Below are 18,797 nucleotides of genomic sequence, written 5' to 3'. Positions count from 1 at the left end.
TTAGATCAGTGCTGCAGCTTAGTGTTAACTTTTATTTTCCTTTATTTATTTTTTTTGCTTGCTTCGCAATACTTTTTCATAATCAGCCCCTCCCCCACAAACCGAAGGATTTTTAGCACGATCATCTTTTGGAAACATGCTGTCAAACAGCCATAATCTCTCTGGCCGCTGGCTTGCCCGGCACTGAGAGGCACTCTGGGCTGGGAGAGAAACTCGCAGCGCATTTTAACCATAAGCATCAGCCCTAGTGGAGCATTTAAATGTGTTTTTTTTGCTGCGCTTCTGAGAGCATCACAGCGCTTTGCTCCATTAGGGTGATTCAGGGCTGGCGTGGTGCACTTTGGCATAGGAGCACATTCAGCAGCTCGGGCATTAGGCGGCCGGACGAGTGGACAGGAAGGGCCGGCCCTATGCGGCTCATTTCCCACTGGGCTCGGCCGGGTGGGGGGCCCTTCTTGTGCTTTTCTCCCCTTAGTCGGCGATTCGCAAATGTGTCCTGAAGGTGGCGGCAGAGAGCCGGGAGGGTCGTCTGGGGTGGGGGGTGTGGGATAGTATGGGGGTGTGACAGGCTGCTAATGTCAGGACTTGCGCTCAGGACCTTAACATGTATGCTGCTGCCTTTGGGTGACTGTGTTACTCAGCCCTTATACGACAGGCCAGAATAATCCTGACGAAGCCCAGGAAGACGCCGGTCACACAGAAATGTGTCACTCGTTCGAAATTCCGTTCCCTTATTCACTAGGTGCCAAAACAGCAGCGCCTGGTTGTGTATTGATCAGACGTAGCCTACTGAACATGAATGAAGCAGCCTTTGTCCACACTGGGCCTCACAGAAGACGCACTAATGGGCATCTTACGGATCTGGCGTGAATCCGAACGTGTCCCGCAGTGAACAGATCTCCCAGGATCCCGTGGAGTTATTGTGACCAGGGGCGTACCTAGAATTTCTGGGCCCCCTGACAAAATGTCTCCTTGGGCCCCCCCTGCCCTATTTTGCATATATATTTATATATTAAAGGCCCCCTGTCAGGTGCTGGACTCCCTGCATATCCGTCACACTTCCGATGCCCTTGATTATGACATCCACCGGACCCCCCCCCCCCCCAGATCCTACTGGATCCCACCAGATCCCACTGGATAGGCCTGGTCCCTGTGTTCCATTAATCCTTGTCAAGTCTGATTAGGTTTGATAGTAGCAATTGGAAAAAGGGGATTTCAGAACAACATGGTAGGTGTAGTTATCAGTTTTTTGGTCCCATTTGGTTTTTCTGGGTCTCAGTCACACCTGCCTTTCATAGCCTAATTTCTTTAACTTGATAATGAGTACCAAATATGGTCATGTTGGGGGAGGGGCTTAGTGGACAGGGGCGGGTCCCATGGCCTGGTGGGTTTGGGGACAGGTGGGTGGAGTGGCGTGAGTGGCCGGGCTGTAGATTTATAGAATTATCCCGATGCGTTTGAAGGCTTTCAGTGGCCTGATCAGATGAGTCGTTTCAAAGGCGGGGGAATGGGGGGGTGACATTTCGCCTGCAGCTTTTTAAATTGGCAGGAGTCCTGTGACTCAGCTGTGACACGCGCCTCACTACGACTCCGAGGGTGCTCGGCATTCATATTGTTCTTTTTTCCCCTCTGTTTCCCTTTGTCTTTCTTTGGCGATCGCGCTGTCTCATTGCCGCATCCTGACGCAATGGAATAACCCCCCCGCCCCCCCCACGCAACTCCGCAATGCCACTTATGAACAGCTGCCAATCAGAGCTTACTAGGGTCACCAGGAGTTTATCTGAGCCTGTAGCGGAGGGGGGTACGTGTGCGCTAAGGGTGCGCTAAGGGTGCGCTAAGGGTGTAGTGGGCGAGTGTGCAGTGCCCATTTTAGCTGTGAACACCTTTGCCCGCCTGGTACGGAAGGCGCTTCTGGTCCCCGTCCCTGTCCTCCTCGTTTTCCAGTTTTCTTGCTCTTCCTCTGGGTTCCCTGACTAACCTCCCTGCCAAGGACCTGCAGAGCCGTCAGGAAGCTGTTCGCTCGCAGACTGACGATACTGTGTGTTTCCCCCGAAGTAATTATCTGCAATATGCCTTGCAGGATTCATTTGGTTAACGGAGTAGATTGATGTCACCCACTTCCTGGCGTCGTCTCCGGCAGTGCAAGGCTCCTCCCCCCTGCGGGAAGCACTCCGGCCGCGCCTCGGATAAATGAAAACGGTATCTAGGTCGTGTTTCTAAGTAACGGAGAACAGACGGCCCGGATGCTGCCGGATAAGGCTGTCGTTTGGGACCCTTTTACGGTTGGGTGGAAACTTGTATCTCCTGTAAGCGTCTTTGGGAACATCTCTGCCGTGAACGTTCCCCGTTTTAGACTCGGCATTTGATGGACATTCCGGTCAGTTCCCAGAAGTCTGATGTGCATCTCTTACCTTTCCTGCCCGCCTGTGGTCAGGTTTTGCGTGAGTGGTTTTGAACCACATTTAAAAAGTTGCACAATAGCAGGTAGAAAGTTTACATTTTTAAGGTAAAATTCAATATACCAAAATCAATGGTATTAATAATATATAAAAATGAAAACATATTTTAGTTTTTTTTTCTTCTTTCTAGATTAGATACCCCAAAGACTGTTAAAGGCCCGACTCGACCTGCAGTTACTGGATAACACTAACAAGCTCACCAGCTCCGCAGTGGCCAGTGGGTCAGGGTTTAACACAGAGAGCTGCATGCAGCCGCGATTGGCTAAATGAGCACACAGGCGGCCTTTCTGGTGTCGAAGGCGTCTTTGCAGGTTATATAAATGGGCCCAATAAACAGTCAGCACTGATGCAACTTTTATTCTCCACTCTGCATGCGCTACGTGTCCCCCAGGAAGGAATGTAGAAAATTGGGTTCTTAAAGAGGGAAAATCCATTCAAAGGAAATGTGCGCCTGTAATTTCGAGCACTTTCTGATTGGGGGGGGGGGTGGGGGGGGTTGGATGGAAGAGGAAAAAAGAATCACTGAAGTTTCGTAATGGCACAGCAAGTTATGAGGCAGCATGCGCTGGGTGCATTTCCTTAGCTTAGCTTTACATATGCCGACAGAGAAGGTAGCTGAAGTTCACACAGTTGGTGTGAGAGCCACATTGCCCGTCGTTGGGCTGCATGACCAGCAGGGATCAGCGTATCCCCACGCAACATGCAGAACTCCACCGGTGTCTGTATGTCTCTGTCAAGCAAACTGATGATGTAAAATGGGTAATCAATGGAATAGATAGTAGGAGTAATTACCATGAATTTGAATTTTAATGTAAAACATATCGATAGGTTCACATTTCTGCTATATTTAAAGTGTTGACTGACCATATAGGGTTTATCTGAACAGATCCTCTCTGGTAATATAGGATTGATCAGAAAGATTTTATTACTCGCCTGATACTCCTGTTAGCTGTAAGCTAGCACTGAAAGGCTAACACCTTTTCTCCTGTAAGAAAGCACCGATACTCCTGTAAGATGTAAGCTAGCATCGATATTCCTATAGGGTCGGGCAGATACTCCTGTAGGCTAGCACCAATACTTCTATAGACTGGCGCAGATACTCCTGTAAGATAGCACTGATACTCCTGTAAGATGTAAGCTAGCATCGATATTCCTATAGGGTCGGGCAGATACTCCTGTAGGCTAGCACCAATACTTCTATAGACTGGCGCAGATACTCCTGTAAGATAGCACTGATACTCCTGTAAGATGCAAGTTAGCATTGATACTCCTGTAGGATATAAGATCTAGCACGGATACTCCTAGACTGGCGTAAATACTCCTGTAAGCTTGCACCGATTATCCTGTTTGCTCGCACCAATAACCTATGACATCAAAAGCTCCCAGCCTCCCAGCACTCCCCCCCCCCCCCCCCCCCGAATCAGGGATGGGTGTCGGTCCTGGTCTCCGGTGAGCTAGCTGGCAGCTGCAGCGCAGCTGAGTAAGTGCGATAAATGGCTGAATGCGCACTCCTTTATGGTCGCATTAAGGTCATTCCGAATCAAACGCCCAGTCGATATTGAAATCGATGGCAAAGATTTAGGAAGGCGTCTCCTCCTCTGCTGCCGTGGGAAGTTCCAGCAAACAGCGCTCGCTCAAGAATTTCCGTAGCACCCCACCCGGACCTTGCCCCCCTCGTCCCATTCACCCTGACCAGCCAACAGAAAGTTCTGGAAATGTTCAGAGGCCCGTGGGTAATGGGTGCTTTTTATTTTCAAGATATGTGTGGGGGGAGGGGGGTTTATAGTGCCACTCACCTGCACCTCCTGGGTCAGTAAAGAACAGCCAGCACATTTTACCTGGTTAATGTAACCATAGTGAAATGAGTTTAGTGTTAGATGTGGTGAAATGAAATACAGTTTCCCACTTTTGGCATTTCAAAGACTAGAAAATGGCCATGCTTCAGTCGTCTGTTGTAAATGCGCGGTCGCTCTTGCCAAATCTTCATAAATAAATGATTCGCTCAGATATTTTGCTTGCGTCCCCAGTCTTTAATGGGGTTTACGGGGACAGTGTTAATGGCGACACGCGGCGAATGCCGTTTGCCGTGGAATGGCTGCAGTCTGGTCGTATCACTGGGAAGCCAGGGATGCTTTGGAACACTTAGGCACCCCCGCAGTCCCCCGCCCACCAAAGCGCTCCCTTCCTGTCTTCTGAGCTGCGTGCTGCGGTTTATCGAACTTGCAGTGCTCACAGTGAAATGCTGTTTTTCCCATTGTCAAACAAAACCATGTATGGCACCATTAAAAAAACCTGCATTTGCCAAAAAAAGAGGGAAAAAAGTCTCTTCTTACTGATGTATTTCCGATGTCAGGTCCTTGAAGACGCCCCCATCCCCCCCCAACCCTCAGAGCTGCCCTCTGCTGGCGTGTGGATGGCGGCTCGGTGCCTAGCAGGCGGTGGTGCTGCGGGGAGCTTCGGGGCTTCGGCTTTTGAAGGCCAGGCCGTCGTTTCCCCGCACTTTAATATTCCCCTGTAATATTCCTCTTTACCCACACCAGCAGCCCCCTTTCCTCTCTTTCTCCTCTTAACCCGACTCCCAGTTGGTTCTGGCTCTGCAATATCGTCGTTCCCCTTGGTTGTCCCTGCACTAAGTTTGGGGCAGGGTGCCCATCCTGGGTGACGTCAGTGGATTATCCGGCCGGCTGCATGGTGCAGCTCTCTGGGAGCGACGGCGTTTCATCCCCCGCTTCACAGATTGAGGCGGCTTCTCCCTCAGGCTCTCATCCTGCTGCTGTCATGCACTGTTATACATCCGGAAAACCCAGTTCCCACACCTTTATGAGCATTTCTGCAAGGCTCTCCTCCTCCTTTCTGGATGCTGGCGCCTTCCACGTGTTTGTTTCGGTCTTGCGGACTTGGTGGTCATCTTGATTGCCTTGGTGTATTGCGTGGGCCTCGGTCTGAGCGATCTTCTCTGCATTTCCTCTGTCACTCCTCCCTGCCAATCATAAGCATAACCAGTATACTGTATAATTTATAGTGGCCTGTCTTGCCATCGTACCGCATGTACTTCAGATGACCGCAGTGTCATTTTGGGACGGCCACTCGCTTCCGCATCTCGCCACTAGGGGGCGGCCTCGGTGATTACATCACCCTGAGCCGCAGCCCTTATTAAATGCACAGATCTAAGCCATCAGTGGAGGTGATTCCTTAAGCCTCTCCGTATTGATCAAAGCCCTGCGTTGTCTGCTCTTGTGCACCCCACCCCCATGCTTCTGTACCGGTACCAGTGTACCAAACAGAATCCCTGCACTCATTTTAATCCGGGCCATTTGGTGCCGCCCGTGTAACCTCGGCTCAGAGGCGCAGGTGCTTTTTGATGTTTTATTCTCATTTGCGTGAGGCTTGAGCTCACTCTGTCTGCACATGCTCAGACCGAGCCGAGTGGTGCAAATGTGGGATCTCTCATTAAACTTCCACTACTGCCACCGATCCCCCCCCCCCCCCCCCAGCTGAGGGCGGAAGCCGAAACAGGCTGCTGGTACATGCACAGAACAGACATTTTGGAATAATGATTCTAAAATAAATAATTCAGTATTTTGATAGTCTGCTTCCATTTGTTTCATGAAACTCCCAGCTCTGGTTAATAAAATGAAAAGAAACGTGCGTACATGACTGTCAAAGAGCTTCCTGTTTAGTTAGGATCCATTACATTTGGCAGTCATTGTGTAGTTTTACTTATTTTTTGACGGAGAAGCCGAGGTTTCTAGAGCATTCTGGGAAGGGTATCGGTGAAGTTGATATTCCCTGGGGGTAATGAGGATGTCTGAAGGAGCACATGGACGCGGGCAGAGAAGCGGCAGCTGTTTGACTGGCCTTGGTCTCCGTCCATCATGACGTCCTCATGGGAACCCTGTCTTGAGGGCTGACAGTAGGAGAAATTGCAAAATATTCAATTAATGAAGGCGCGTGCAGTGCATGCTTTGCTGGTATTTAAGGTCGAAGTTCTCTGTGTCTCTCTGTCTGTGTCTCTCGCCAAACAGGATCCCGGGGCGCCTGAACGACAGACGCACCCCCCTGGGGGAGCTCAACTGGATCTTCACAGCCATCACAGACACCATAGCGTGGAATGTGCTTCCCAGAGGTGAGCGGGGCTGGTCTGCACCCACGCGCTCATCCCTCTCTTTGGCGCCTGTCGCCCCATGTCTTCTGAGCTAAGGGCGTCAGGCCTGAGTGTGCCAGTCCAATTGCAGGGCTTTTTGAAGCTCAGACGCTTTCCCATTGGCTAGGCCAAGTGAGCATGTGCAGTGAGATAGTCTGTTGGGTAGCCATTCGGAGTTCTTCATTGGGCGACTTGTTCTTAGCCAGCTTTGATTTTCTTTCACATCCTAATATTTGCTGATGGATAAATCTTTAGCTGCATCTGATGATAATCAATCATCCGGAATTGAGGGCACCTGCCCAATCAAAGCCTATGTAGTGTAGTTCACTTCACAGGGAGTCTGAGGCAATCCTGACATATGTAGAGACCCCCCCCCCAGTAAAGCGAGCCAGTGAGATGACCTGATCCAGGTGAGAGTGTCTGTAAGCGCTGACCAAGCCTGTCCTCGTCCCCTCCTCCTCTCTTTGCAGACCTCTTCCAGAAACTGTTCCGCCAGGATCTGCTGGTAGCCAGTCTGTTCCGCAACTTCCTGCTGGCCGAGAGGATCATGAGGTCGTACAACTGCACCCCCGTCAGCAGCCCCCGCCTGCCCCCCACCTACATGCACGCCATGTGGTAAGGCCCCCAGCCGTCGCCCTGGGATACGCCATGGCTGCCTGCCCACCCACCCTTCATCCCAGATGTGTATCTCAAACGTGTATCTCTGATGCATTCAGACAGCACTGAAATATGGCCTTGTAAACACCATCCCCACAAGCTAATGAACGAAATGAATATGAAATGACATCCTGCGGTTTAGCTGAGACTGAAATTCACGTCAGTTCCAGCTCTGCCTTCCCTCAGTTCTGCTTGACAAGAATTTAAGGAGAATCGGAGCGACTCTGATGTTAGGCTGATCCCTACAAGGCAACAAACAGCTGGAGTGGAAAGAGAGAAAAGAGGGAGCAAGCAAAAGCTGTGATGGTACTTAAAGGATGAGAGCCTGTGTGGGTTCAAGCCAAACCACAGGCATGATAACCTTTTCCTGCACCTTTAAGGTGTGACCCGGCTGAGTGCGGGAACATGATAACCTTTTCCTGCACCTTTAAGGTGTGACCCGGCTGAGTGCGGGAACATGATAACCTTTTCCTGCACCTTTAAGGTGTGACCCGGCTGAGTGCGGGAACATGATGACCTTTTCCTGCACCTTTAAGGTGTGACCCGGCTGAGTGCGGGAACATGATGACCTTTTCCTGCACCTTTAAGGTGTGACCCGGCTGAGTGCGGGAACATGATACTCGGTGCCACCTTTGGCCCAGTCGTGTGTTTTACCAAGACTTCTGTGGCATCCTTATTCACACAAGTGCCGAATTTGTACTTAGTGAGCTTTTGCATTGAATCACGTGTTAGAGGCCTTAGCGGTGTGTGTTACGGCTCCGTGCGATACAGGCCTTAGCGGTGTGTGTTACGGCTCCGTGCGTTACAGGCCTTGGCGGTGTGTGTTACGGCTCCGTGCGATACAGGCCTTAGCGGTGTGTGTTACGGCTCCGTGCGATACAGGCCTTAGCGGTGTGTGTTACGGCTCCGTGCGATACAGGCCTTAGCGGTGTGTGTTACGGCTCCGTGCGTTACAGGCCTTAGTGGTGTGTGTTACGGCTCCGTGCGATACAGGCCTTAGCGGTGTGTTCCACTCTCTGTCTCTCACTCTCTCTCATATTTTTACCCAGCTACCATCCTGCAGAACTACCAGTTGTGTGTGAACCAGGGAACCCCCCCCGCCCCCCACCATTGTTATTCCCGCGGCTTACCGGCCCTCTTAATGTTAACATTTGCTGGTTGGCGGGGGGGGGGGTCTGGCCCATCGGCGGACCTGCCCGGCGGCTCTTTAATAGCCCCACAAACGACCGGCAGCAGCTGGGTAGCGTTTTCCTGTGCAAATGTTTAATGGCTGTTTGCTGCCTTTGCTTTGCCTTTCAGCCACCCTCGCGTGTCTCTGGGACGTGGGGGTCTGTTTCAGAGACCGCTCTCTGAACAGCCCCCCCTCCAGCGGCCACACAGTGCACTGGGCCGCCGGTACTATTAATGTGTGTGAGATATTCCTCAGGCGGATTTTACTGCAGAGTCCTGGATCTGCCCCCATTTCCCTTTGACCCCGGGGTCTGACCGGCCCGCTTGGCACATAGACGGCGAATATATGGCCGATACTGACCCCGGTCTGTCCTCCCGCAGGCAGGCGTGGGACCTCGCCGTGGACATCTGCCTGTCCCAGCTACCCACCATCATTGAGGAGGGCACCGCCTTCAGAGTGAGTATCAGCCTCTCCACCTGCGCTGGAGGCCGTGGAGGGGGGGGGCTCTGCAAAGGCTCGCTCAGAACTCACCCCCCGCTCCTGTTAAGGCGCCCCTCGATACCGTGGGCGGTCTTTCCCGTCTTTTCACCACAGATGACTGATAAGTGTATGTTGGTTTAGATAGGGGGGGCGGGGGGCACGCTGCCATCTTCCTTCCGGAATCCAGTTCTGTTCCACTGGGCTCCTTTCACCGCCCACGCAGATCCATCCCAGGACCGTCTGTGCGTTCCTGCACCATTCATTAGTGCTGCCAGGCCTTCTGGGAAAGGGCCTCATCATTAATGTTATTACGTTTCGTAACAGGAAATACGGCGCGGCGTGTTTTGTTGGCATTTGTGCAGCGGCGGATTACGTCGAGCAGAATCGATAGATTCATAACGCGGGGCCTCGCCGCTGGCATACGGGCAGCCTATTAAATCAGGAGCGGGTCGGATTATTCCGGAACCTGCGGTGGGGAATCAAGCCAAGCCGTGATAGCTCACCTGAAGCAGGTTCCCCCCACCCGCTCGAGGGACGACTGGGGGGGGCAGGTATTGGCCAGTTGGCAATATAGGCACAAATTTCAACCTATACCAATTTCATGTTATGGACACAAGTGTGAATTTTAACGGAGAAGGATGAACTTGGTATAATCTGACATTCCACTCTGAATATTCTGCCTGGGGGAGGGCGGGGGGTTGGATGGGGGGTGCTGACCTGGACTCTCATTCAGATTTCTCCAGATTTCCCAAAGGTTAAGGTTTTAAATGAGGAGGCCCAACACTTAAGTGGTAAGTGGCACATTCGCTCTAGGGTTGTCACGGGCGATGACGTGCCTTGAATACTGTACCCCCTGTTCTGTACAGCTTTTGGCCAAGTGACCTGGGTAAGAGTCATCGGGGGAAATGGTATATAATACATATTTATACCAGTTTAGCCCCAAAGTTTTTTGCCATTGTGTCATCAGTAGCACCTGACAGTGGTCCAGGGTACCAGGAATAGCCCTGACCTTCATCCCCTGTCTCCATCCGAAGGTGTCGTTCCTCTGGCAGTATGACCAGGCGGTAGATGATCGCTCTCTGGAACAAATGGAGGTGCAGTTACTGGAAGTTGGCATCGTTTAGAAATTTAATTAGCTGCAAACGGTTTGATTATTAGCAGGCCATACCTTCTGCCTTTGAAATTAGTGCCGTTATGAATGACTATCCCAATTAACTGTGGATCCCGGAATCTCTGGAGCTCATTCCGGAATATCTGGAAAAAAACACTGCAAGGAACAGTGCTGTGGTAAAGCATTGTTCTTCCATCAGATGTTACACGTTTCTATAGAGTTGAATTTGTGGGTTTTCAGAGAGTGTTGGGGGGGCCGGGGGGGGCTTTCACTTGTTAACATTCAGCATCAGATCTCGGTTACCAGATCAATGCTTCACCTCAATCCGTGATCAAAAGAAATTCCTGAAGGCAAAAATCCAGCCTTGCATTGCACAGTGAGAGCAGTCCTGGTGCCCACAGTCCATACTGGGTGCATTTAGATTATATGATCAAGTTCAGTGCAATAACTTTTTCATATCTATTATGCACATAATTTGTAATTAATATTAGTTTAAATATTTTGTGTTGTGCATTTATGCTGCCTGAGTATGTGTGCCTATAGTTTAAGAAGGAAACCATGACGATAAAATATGTTCGCACCCGAGGCCGGGGGCAATGCTGCCGCCGTTGCCTACTTTCCGTGCATTGTGCGACTTGCGTTTTGTGTCTCATGTCTGGTTGGCACTGCTCCTGGCAAGCGCAGGACTTACAGAATACAGAATAATTTTATATACATTTTGTGGTCTGTTTAGTTGTTTACTTAAACAAAATATTTGGATTGTTCATCTGCTGCTTGAATCTTTTGTAATGCACCAGTTAGATAAGCATGCAGCCGCATTTCCCTAGTGGCAAAACAAAAGAGGGAATAGGAAGTGGTTACAGGAAAAACCAGGCGTAGTTTTTGCCACTTCAGTGTCACTTTGCATGTCAGGACGTGTTAACATGCAGACACAAGGTACCTTCCAAAGATCCCTGAATCCTGCTGTCTTCATACCGCAGATTTAAAAGGCGGGGGGGGGGGGTTAGCGCTTAAACTCCAATGCCCCCACCACACCTGGGGTTAGGTCAGTCCTCAGGTGCGCTCACACTGCAGTGGGCTGGGTGGGGGCTGGGGAATCGAGGTCCATATCTGACTGGTGCTGTATGTGTGGAGCTGAGAGCCCATTTGGTTGGTATTGGGCCAGCAAGATGCGGTGGTTAAATTGACCTTCAAGGTCTGAAAATACAGACACACACACACCCGTCAGAGACTGACAATGAAAGGCTGGTGGCACTCCAGCTCGCTGCAGGTAGTCTGGCCATCCCAGGGCGGGGGGAATCTGGCATTTTTTAAGGTCTCCTTTTCCATAGCTGACGCTGATGATATGAGAGTGAGGGATGATGGGTAGGGGCGGGACATTTCATTTGGCCCCCCATATTAATAGAGCATGCTGTCTGTACGGAAGATGAGTGGGAAAGGTGCTGTGTGAGCGCGTGCAGCCCGAGCGCGCCGGCGGATGCGGTCTGATTATGTAAGGCGTTATATAAGACTCCAGCATACTAATCGATACTCTTTCATTATTTACAGCTGCGTTCTTGTCTCTCTGCCTGTGCATAACTGTGTGTGTCTGTGTGTCCATCTGTCTGTCTTTGTGATTTCTTTTGTTTGTGGTAGAGGGAGGCGTGTGTGTGTGTGTGTGTGTGTGTGTGTGTGTGTGTGTGTGTGTGCTGCTGTCTCATGTTAACACGTCTCTTCCCCCCCCCCCCCCCCCAGCATAGCCCCTTCTTCGCGGAGCAGCTGACAGCCTTCCAGGTCTGGCTGACCATGGGGGTGGAGAACAGGAACCCCCCCGAGCAACTGCCCATCGTCCTGCAGGTAACCCCCCCCCCATCGTGTCACGCCGGCTGGGGAGTGAGCACCGCCTCGCCGTTTCTCACTCCGTAGGGCGCGACACTCCCGCCTCCCTGTCGTGCTCCGTCTCCCCAACTCGACGCCCCCCCACCGCAGACCGCGATGCGCTTCACAGACGGCCCTGCGCTCAGTTGTAATTTCGTCCTGAGTCAGCAGCCACTGCCTGCGGGGAGCGATGAGGAGGCGGGGGACAGCAAGGCATGCTGGGATATCTGCCTGTCTGAGTCTCGACAGCCGTCGGTGTGGATTGATGGAGCGTGAGATGCGTCCGGGGGCGTCAGAGGGCCACGCACACCCTGGCCAATGCAGGGTGCCTAGTGCTTGACAGGGGCCACAAAATCCGGCAGGGGACATTTTATCATGGGGCCCAGACAATCTGGGTTAATAAAGGCACATCGGCCCAGCTCCGAGTTTGGGCCCCTGCGTATCCCCCCCCTGCCCCTCCTTCATTTTCCATAAAAGTTAGTAAAACAAAAAAAAAAAAAAACTGCGAAATAAGAAATTGGGAGCGGCGCCGCAGCCGGAGGGTACCGGCCCAGTGTCCGTCCGCCTTGGGCTCTGCGCTCATTAACATGCTGCCGGCACACACACAAATCCCCAGCCCCCCCACGCTGGCCCACGGGCCGCTGCCCATTTAGTGGTGGCATTTGGAGCCGCGCGCCCCCCCCAGGTGCTGGCCGGCCCAGCTCTCGTTTGGGGCCCGCGCCGCATTTCCCAGTTTCTGTAACCTTTTTTAAAATGCGCTCGCGGGGCACAGTGATAAATCTCCACTGTCTCCTCCTTCACATGCCCCTTAATCTTTAACAGTTGGTGCCCCTCCACCCTCCAGTTTAAAAAATAAATCCGTTATGTAAGACATGGTTGCAGAAAGCTGTGAGCCATCTGAGGAGGAGGCCCCCGTGTTTACAGTGAGGCCCCTCCCCTACCCGTACACCCACACATCTTCAAAGCCTTATGCTAATCCCGGGGTGGGGGGGTTGAAGGGACTCCGGATTTATTGGGGTGGAGGGGGTTCTGGCAGCTGGGAAGAATAATCCAGAGGGATCCTGGCTGATGGCTGAGCTGATGCCATCATCGTGTCCTGTCTGTTCCCCCCCCCCCCAATCCGCAGTGGTAATGTGGTGCATGAATACCAGACACATGCACACAAGCAGGGCGTGAGGGCTTTTCTCAGCCCGCGAGCCGACATCCGCTGGCCCGCCACAGCCAGGCCAAACGCACATATGGCGGCACGAGTGCACCCCCTCTAAACGAATCGTCCTAATTACCTCGCCGTCCATGGCTATGCAGATCGGACATCTGCACAGTCTGATTCCTCCCCCGCCCCTGACAGCCGGCCGGCCCGCCGCTCTGCCTCCTTTCTGCTCCCGCCCGGCAGGTTAGGGCGCCAGCAGCCACTCCGCTCTCTCCTCGCCCTGTTAGCGCCTGGCCTTAGTGTCGCCTTCTAAGAGCATATTTGCTTGGCACGTTACCGTCATTGGTTGGCCCCGAGTCATGGCTGGATGGACCCACATTTTCAGGGAACCGGGTGTCCTGATATGCCACGGTAATCTCCCAGCAGGCCGTGCTCTGCTTCCCCACATACCCTCCGCCCCCCTTCTCCCCGCCCCATGACTTGAGCTCTCAGGCTATCCTTTTGGGAGGCGGGGCCCCGGTGCTGGTTTTGCTGCCCCCTTCCGGCTCCTCCCCTCCCCCGCCAGTGTCACCGCTCTGTGGGCACGCTAAGTATAGCCCTGGACGAGGGGGTCTATCCGCTCCCGTGTTGGCGGTGCTGAGTCCGCTTCCTTCTGTACCGGTCCAGGGGAGCAGCAGGCCGGGGCCGCGTGGGAGTGCCGTCATCTGGCCCCCGCTCTGCTGCCGTGCTCACCCGTGCCAAGCGTGTGCACACGGACACACGCAGACACGGGCACTTGCACCGAGACACTTGGATAGGTTACAGAGACCTTCTGGCATTCCAACACACACACACACACACACACACACACACACGGACACAGCTACCCACATTAGGTCTCAGTGTGTCAGCCTTCCTCACCGATCGATCGCCCCTTGCTCTCTCACAGGTCCTCCTCAGTCAGGTGCATCGATTGCGAGCCCTGGACCTGTTGGGCCGCTTCCTGGACCTTGGGCCCTGGGCCGTCAGCCTGGTGAGTGAGTGGACCAGGCCGGGTCAGGCAGGACCGGAAGGGCATGACGCACCTCTGACGCTGGCCTTTCTGGACATTTAGGCTACTTCTGGATCTATGTCTTTTTACTTTGGAGATCATGTTAGCTTGTTTGTTCGTTTTATCCGTAATTCGGAGGATTATACCTCAGCAGCCCTGTGTCGCAGGTGGGTGATGTGCTACCCAGCCATAAGCTGATCTGCATAATGAATCAGTGAAGCGCTTGCAGATATCAACAGTTAATACTAAATTATTTAAACCATTGCATTGTCTGCCTCCTTTTATCTCAAGGCGACCCGCAGAGCTTAATATTAATCCCCTCCACTTTATTTGTACAGCTGGAAGTTTAACAGTTTAAACAGTTAAAGATGCCTCGTAAGAAGGCCGTGGCTTAGAGGTCCAGTTTGGGGCAGTGCGCTTGCGGGTTCCGAGCTGACGCCATGTGTCTAACCCCAGGCGCTCTCCGTCGGCATCTTCCCCTACGTGCTGAAGCTGCTGCAGAGCTCGGCCCGTGAGCTACGGCCTCTCCTCGTTTTCATCTGGGCCAAGATCCTAGCCGTGGACAGCGTGAGTAGCCCTCAAAACAGCCAGCGTTTTGACTCAAGCCCTGGCAACATCTTCCTCAGTTGGCCAGCAGGTGGGGGCTCACGCGGGCTGTTAAATCTGTGCTCTTCATTATTACCAGGGGTGTTTCCCAATATGCGTAACTGACCGTACTTGTGTTCTCGTGTACCCATTTTACGTCATCTTCCATTGCCGAAGACTATTCCAATGCTAAGAACAGAAGTTGGCGCATCTCAGAGGATGGTAAAAATCCCCGGATGTCGTTCTTGCCCCGTCCCAAATATCAAGGATACGGATGCATCGTTGCTGAATGGGAACAATCCCATGATTCATTGTGCCCCAAATTCATCTTTGCATTTGTATTGAGAAATATCCCAGGTCTTGCAGGGTCCCCCTGTGGGTTTATGTGAAGAAAAAAAGAGATGCTCAAAGCATTCTCAGTGGCAAATAGGTACAGACGCTCCTCTACTTACCGATACGAAAGTACAAAGAACTGAGATGCTGGGAGTACACATGCTACGCTGCTGCGCCGCGGGAGTAGCAGTCAGAAGTCGCACTAGGTGGAATTGGCGCGCAGAACAAAATTTGATTTTGCGGACAGGGAACGGGAGCCCAACGAACACAATTCGGACTCAGTCCTCTTTGTTCGTATGTCTGAAAGTTCGTATGTTGTAAGTTCGTAGTTGGAGGAAGGGGTTTGTAGGACCCAGGGGATGCCGGGGCCTGTTGAGCAGGTGCTCAGAATGCCTCATCCCTTTCCTGGATGTAATGGTGTTCTCAACCGCACTTGTGTACTGAAGAGACGGGCAGCCAGTAATTGGAAAAGCCAAAAATAGCTTGAATAGGGTCTGTTGAGAGGCCAGGACCCTCTCTTTCTCCTCTGAGTGGAAGAGGGGTCAATGTGAGCCCTTTCACTCTCGAGTGCATGTGATACTGCGGCTCCTCCCTCCCCAAGGACACGTTTGGCACGCTGTCCCTCAGCACCCCCCCTCCAGCCCTGTAGCACCCCCTCCCTCTATGGTACCCTCTTCACCTTACCTACGCTACTCTCGGGCGATGCAGAGCGCAAGTTTTAATGATTTTGACATTTAAAGATGCTAAGTCATCCAGATTGAGATATTAACATTAAGGATTGTTATTATTGACTTGATTTGGTTTCTTATAAATATTAAAATTTTCCACGTTATTGAGTTTTTTTTGTGCACCCATATCCATAAAAGAATAACGACAGGACGTAATGTCAACCGTTCCTTTATAAACAAAATGTCCTCGCAGAGTGGGTAATTAGCGAGTCGCTAGCTAGTTTCGGTTATGTCTGGGGAATCGACACAACTTAAGGGTCGTTCCTGGTTCCATAAAGCGAGTTTGAGGGGAAATGGGCCGCCGCAGGTTACTCCGGTGCTGACTACTGCCAGCTGGCTCATCGTATCCGTCAGATTCATCACCTGTCACTTTGTCTCAGAGGAAAGCAGGGCGTAGCCAGCTAACGGAAATGTCAGGGGGGGTAGGATTGGGGAATGGCACCCAAAGCAGGATGCTAGCAGGCCAGTGCTTTGGGGCCTTTTTGAATGCAGGTACCCCCCCCCCCCCTTCATCGCTGAGAGGGATCAGCTGAGTGTGATACCGAGCTGCTGATATGTTCTGCTGAAAACGCTGCCTGCTCCCGCCAACTCAGTTTCCATATGCTGCCCATTTCCTTAGCGCCCCCCCTCCCCCCCCCCCCCCCCCGAACACGCGCTGGTGCAGTAACCCCCCCCCCCCCCCACTTCGTTTTAGCCATATCACCTTGCAATCGGCACATCCTGTACCGTGCATGCTGTTCTACCCGAGAGAGGACACTGCATTTCAGCTTGGCTCCGCCCTCACCCACGTTGACTAGTGACGCCACACTGCTCTTGAATAATTAACATTACTTGATTAGTTGAAGATTCCTTCCCCGTTTATACACACACATACACACACACACACACCATGTTTTATATGGGTGGTGGGGGGGGGTTTTGCTAATCTGAATGCAGAAGAAATGTGCTACTCGGGAGGGGGGGGGGGGGTCACAATGGCAGAACAGCAACTTCAGGCTTGTTAGACTTACTCTCCCTCCACCTCCTGTTTGCATCCCTCCGGAAGCAAAGTCCTCCTCTGTCCTCCCCCCCAGTCATAAACACCCCTTCCCCAAGCGTGCAGCAGCATGGATGAGATTAATGACACGCTTCGTTAAGGTCCCTTGCTGAACCACCTTTTCTTTGCGTGGTGGTGGTGGGGGGGGGGGGGGGGGGGGGAATGAATTGTTCCGTGCAACCATTTAGTAGTTCTAGGAAGGGAATAACGAAGAAGGAGCATGATGAAAGATTATGGGAAGATGAGACACGGGGTCATGGCCGCCCCTGAGTCATCGGGGGGGCACCCGGCGGTGGTGCGCATAAGGTGGTATGGAGGGGGCTCTCTGTCGGGATAGAGCCTAAAGGAGCTACGAAGAGCCACCTGTGACACAGCTGCCGGTCCCCCCCCCCCCCCGCAAACCATGACGTGGCTTCTCCCCCCTGTCCCCGCAGTCCTGTCAGGCCGACCTGGTGAAGGACAACGGCCACAAGTACTTCCTGTCCGTGTTGGCCGACCCCTACATGCCTGTGAGTACCCTGTCCACTCCAGCCCTGATGGTGAGGCTGCCCTTGCAGGCCTGTGTCCATCCACACTGAGACAGTAGCCTTGTTTCCTGTGGTTCTGTGCCGGGTGGTAGGCTGTCTACCCGCTGGTCTCTGTCGCTTTAAGGGTCTCTCCTGGTTCTGGTCCGCAGGCTGAGCACCGGACCATGGCAGTGTTTATCCTGGCTGTGATCGTGAACAGCTACAACATTGGGCAGGTGGGTCCTATGGCGAAACCAGCAAACATAAACTGGGAATAATTCTCCTGGCCTCCTCCAGGGCCTCATGGGGTGGTGGCGGGTATTCGTGGCCCCTGCCAACGGCTCCTCTTTCCCAGACGCGCATTTCATTTGCGTTCTGCATTATAGATGAGCGCATTTCTCCCTGTACTTGTTCGATTGCGTGCTGTATCCACGGCCTGGTGCTTCCGGCGCCACTGGGTTCTGGAATGATTCCCCTGGCGCTGCCATGTCCCTAATCCCCACGTCAGCCATGGCGCCATTACGGTTTCCGGTGCCCCTCCAGCAGTTGGTGCCTGACCTCCCACCCCAATGCTTTCCTCAGGAGGCCTGCCTGCAGGGGAACCTCATCGCCATCTGCCTGGAGCAGCTGAACGACCCGCACCCCCTGCTGCGCCAGTGGGTGGCCATCTGCCTGGGCCGCATCTGGCAGAACTTTGACTCGGCGCGTTGGTGCGGCGTGCGAGACAGCGCCCATGAGAAGCTCTACAGCCTCCTGTCCGACCCCATCCCCGAGGTGGGAGCGCCGTCATTATGCCCGCACTCAGGTGGCCCCGTCGCCCCCCCTACCCCGAGTGCAGATCCGACAGGGTGGGGTCCTGCAGATTTCCGCAGCAGATGCATTCATTAGTGGCTGATTGACAACCGCAACAGCAAGCGGGGAGTCTGACAGCCAGATAACTGAAGGTCTAGTGGAGAGCGGAGAAGCCCGTCTTCACCTCCTACAGACCATGCACCGTCAGGTGGACCAGTGGGGATCTCGCACATCTCAGCTCTGAGCATCATGGTAGCAAAGCGTCAAGACTTGGCTTAGGGGGAATCGCACTGTGAAAAAAACATATTGACCTTGAAATCCTACAGAAGAGTGATTACCACAATAATGCAGGGGTAGGGAAACCCCAAGCGTGATAGCTGCCGGTGATGAAGAGTGCAAGGGCATGTCCGGGTCCCCAGAGGTTCCCGCCTCTGGTTTCAGCAGCCGGCGTCAGTGGGACAGACCCGCATTTGCCTTCTGTGCCTAGAACAGTAACTCCTGGTTCTCAGCCGGTGGCGGTGATGCTTTGCCAGTGGGTGCAGCTAGTCGAGAGCAGAGTAGAGCGACACCGATGTTGACTGGGCAGCCCGTCGTGCTGTGTGTTGCATGCTGGGAAATTGTGCTTCTGTCTTCCTCAAGCAAGTCCTCAGTAATTTCCAGTAGGGCTGAAAGACATTGGAAAAAGTTCACAAATTTTTCCAATAAACACTGCGATATTTATAAGACAAAGAAAATGAATTGAAAATTTATCCAAAATA

At 52.8% G+C, this 18,797-nt stretch overlaps 1 protein-coding gene across 10 annotated transcripts in view; it reads left to right on the top strand.

Annotated features, from left to right (window-relative positions):
* Positions 1-18,797, top strand: part of rptor (regulatory associated protein of MTOR, complex 1) — a 108,902-nt gene that overhangs the window by 57,506 nt on the left and 32,599 nt on the right. For all 10 annotated transcript variants that reach the window (XR_011991732.1, XR_011991733.1, XM_072712242.1 and 7 more), the window contains exons 9-17: positions 6,485-6,585; positions 7,074-7,218; positions 8,812-8,887; positions 11,757-11,858; positions 13,958-14,041; positions 14,516-14,626; positions 17,176-17,250; positions 17,418-17,483; positions 17,830-18,021. Coding sequence is in view for 8 of the 10 variants with exons in the window: in XM_072712242.1 (XP_072568343.1) it covers positions 6,485-6,585; positions 7,074-7,218; positions 8,812-8,887; positions 11,757-11,858; positions 13,958-14,041; positions 14,516-14,626; positions 17,176-17,250; positions 17,418-17,483; positions 17,830-18,021 (952 nt within the window). In the remaining 2 variants the exon portion in view is untranslated. The remainder of the gene's footprint in view (positions 1-6,484; positions 6,586-7,073; positions 7,219-8,811; positions 8,888-11,756; positions 11,859-13,957; positions 14,042-14,515; positions 14,627-17,175; positions 17,251-17,417; positions 17,484-17,829; positions 18,022-18,797) is intronic.

The sequence above is a fragment of the Paramormyrops kingsleyae genome, chromosome 5 (assembly GCF_048594095.1).
Source record: "Paramormyrops kingsleyae isolate MSU_618 chromosome 5, PKINGS_0.4, whole genome shotgun sequence".
Classification (NCBI taxonomy): Eukaryota; Metazoa; Chordata; class Actinopteri; order Osteoglossiformes; family Mormyridae; genus Paramormyrops; species Paramormyrops kingsleyae.
This window is presented reverse-complemented; position numbering and strand designations above follow the sequence as displayed.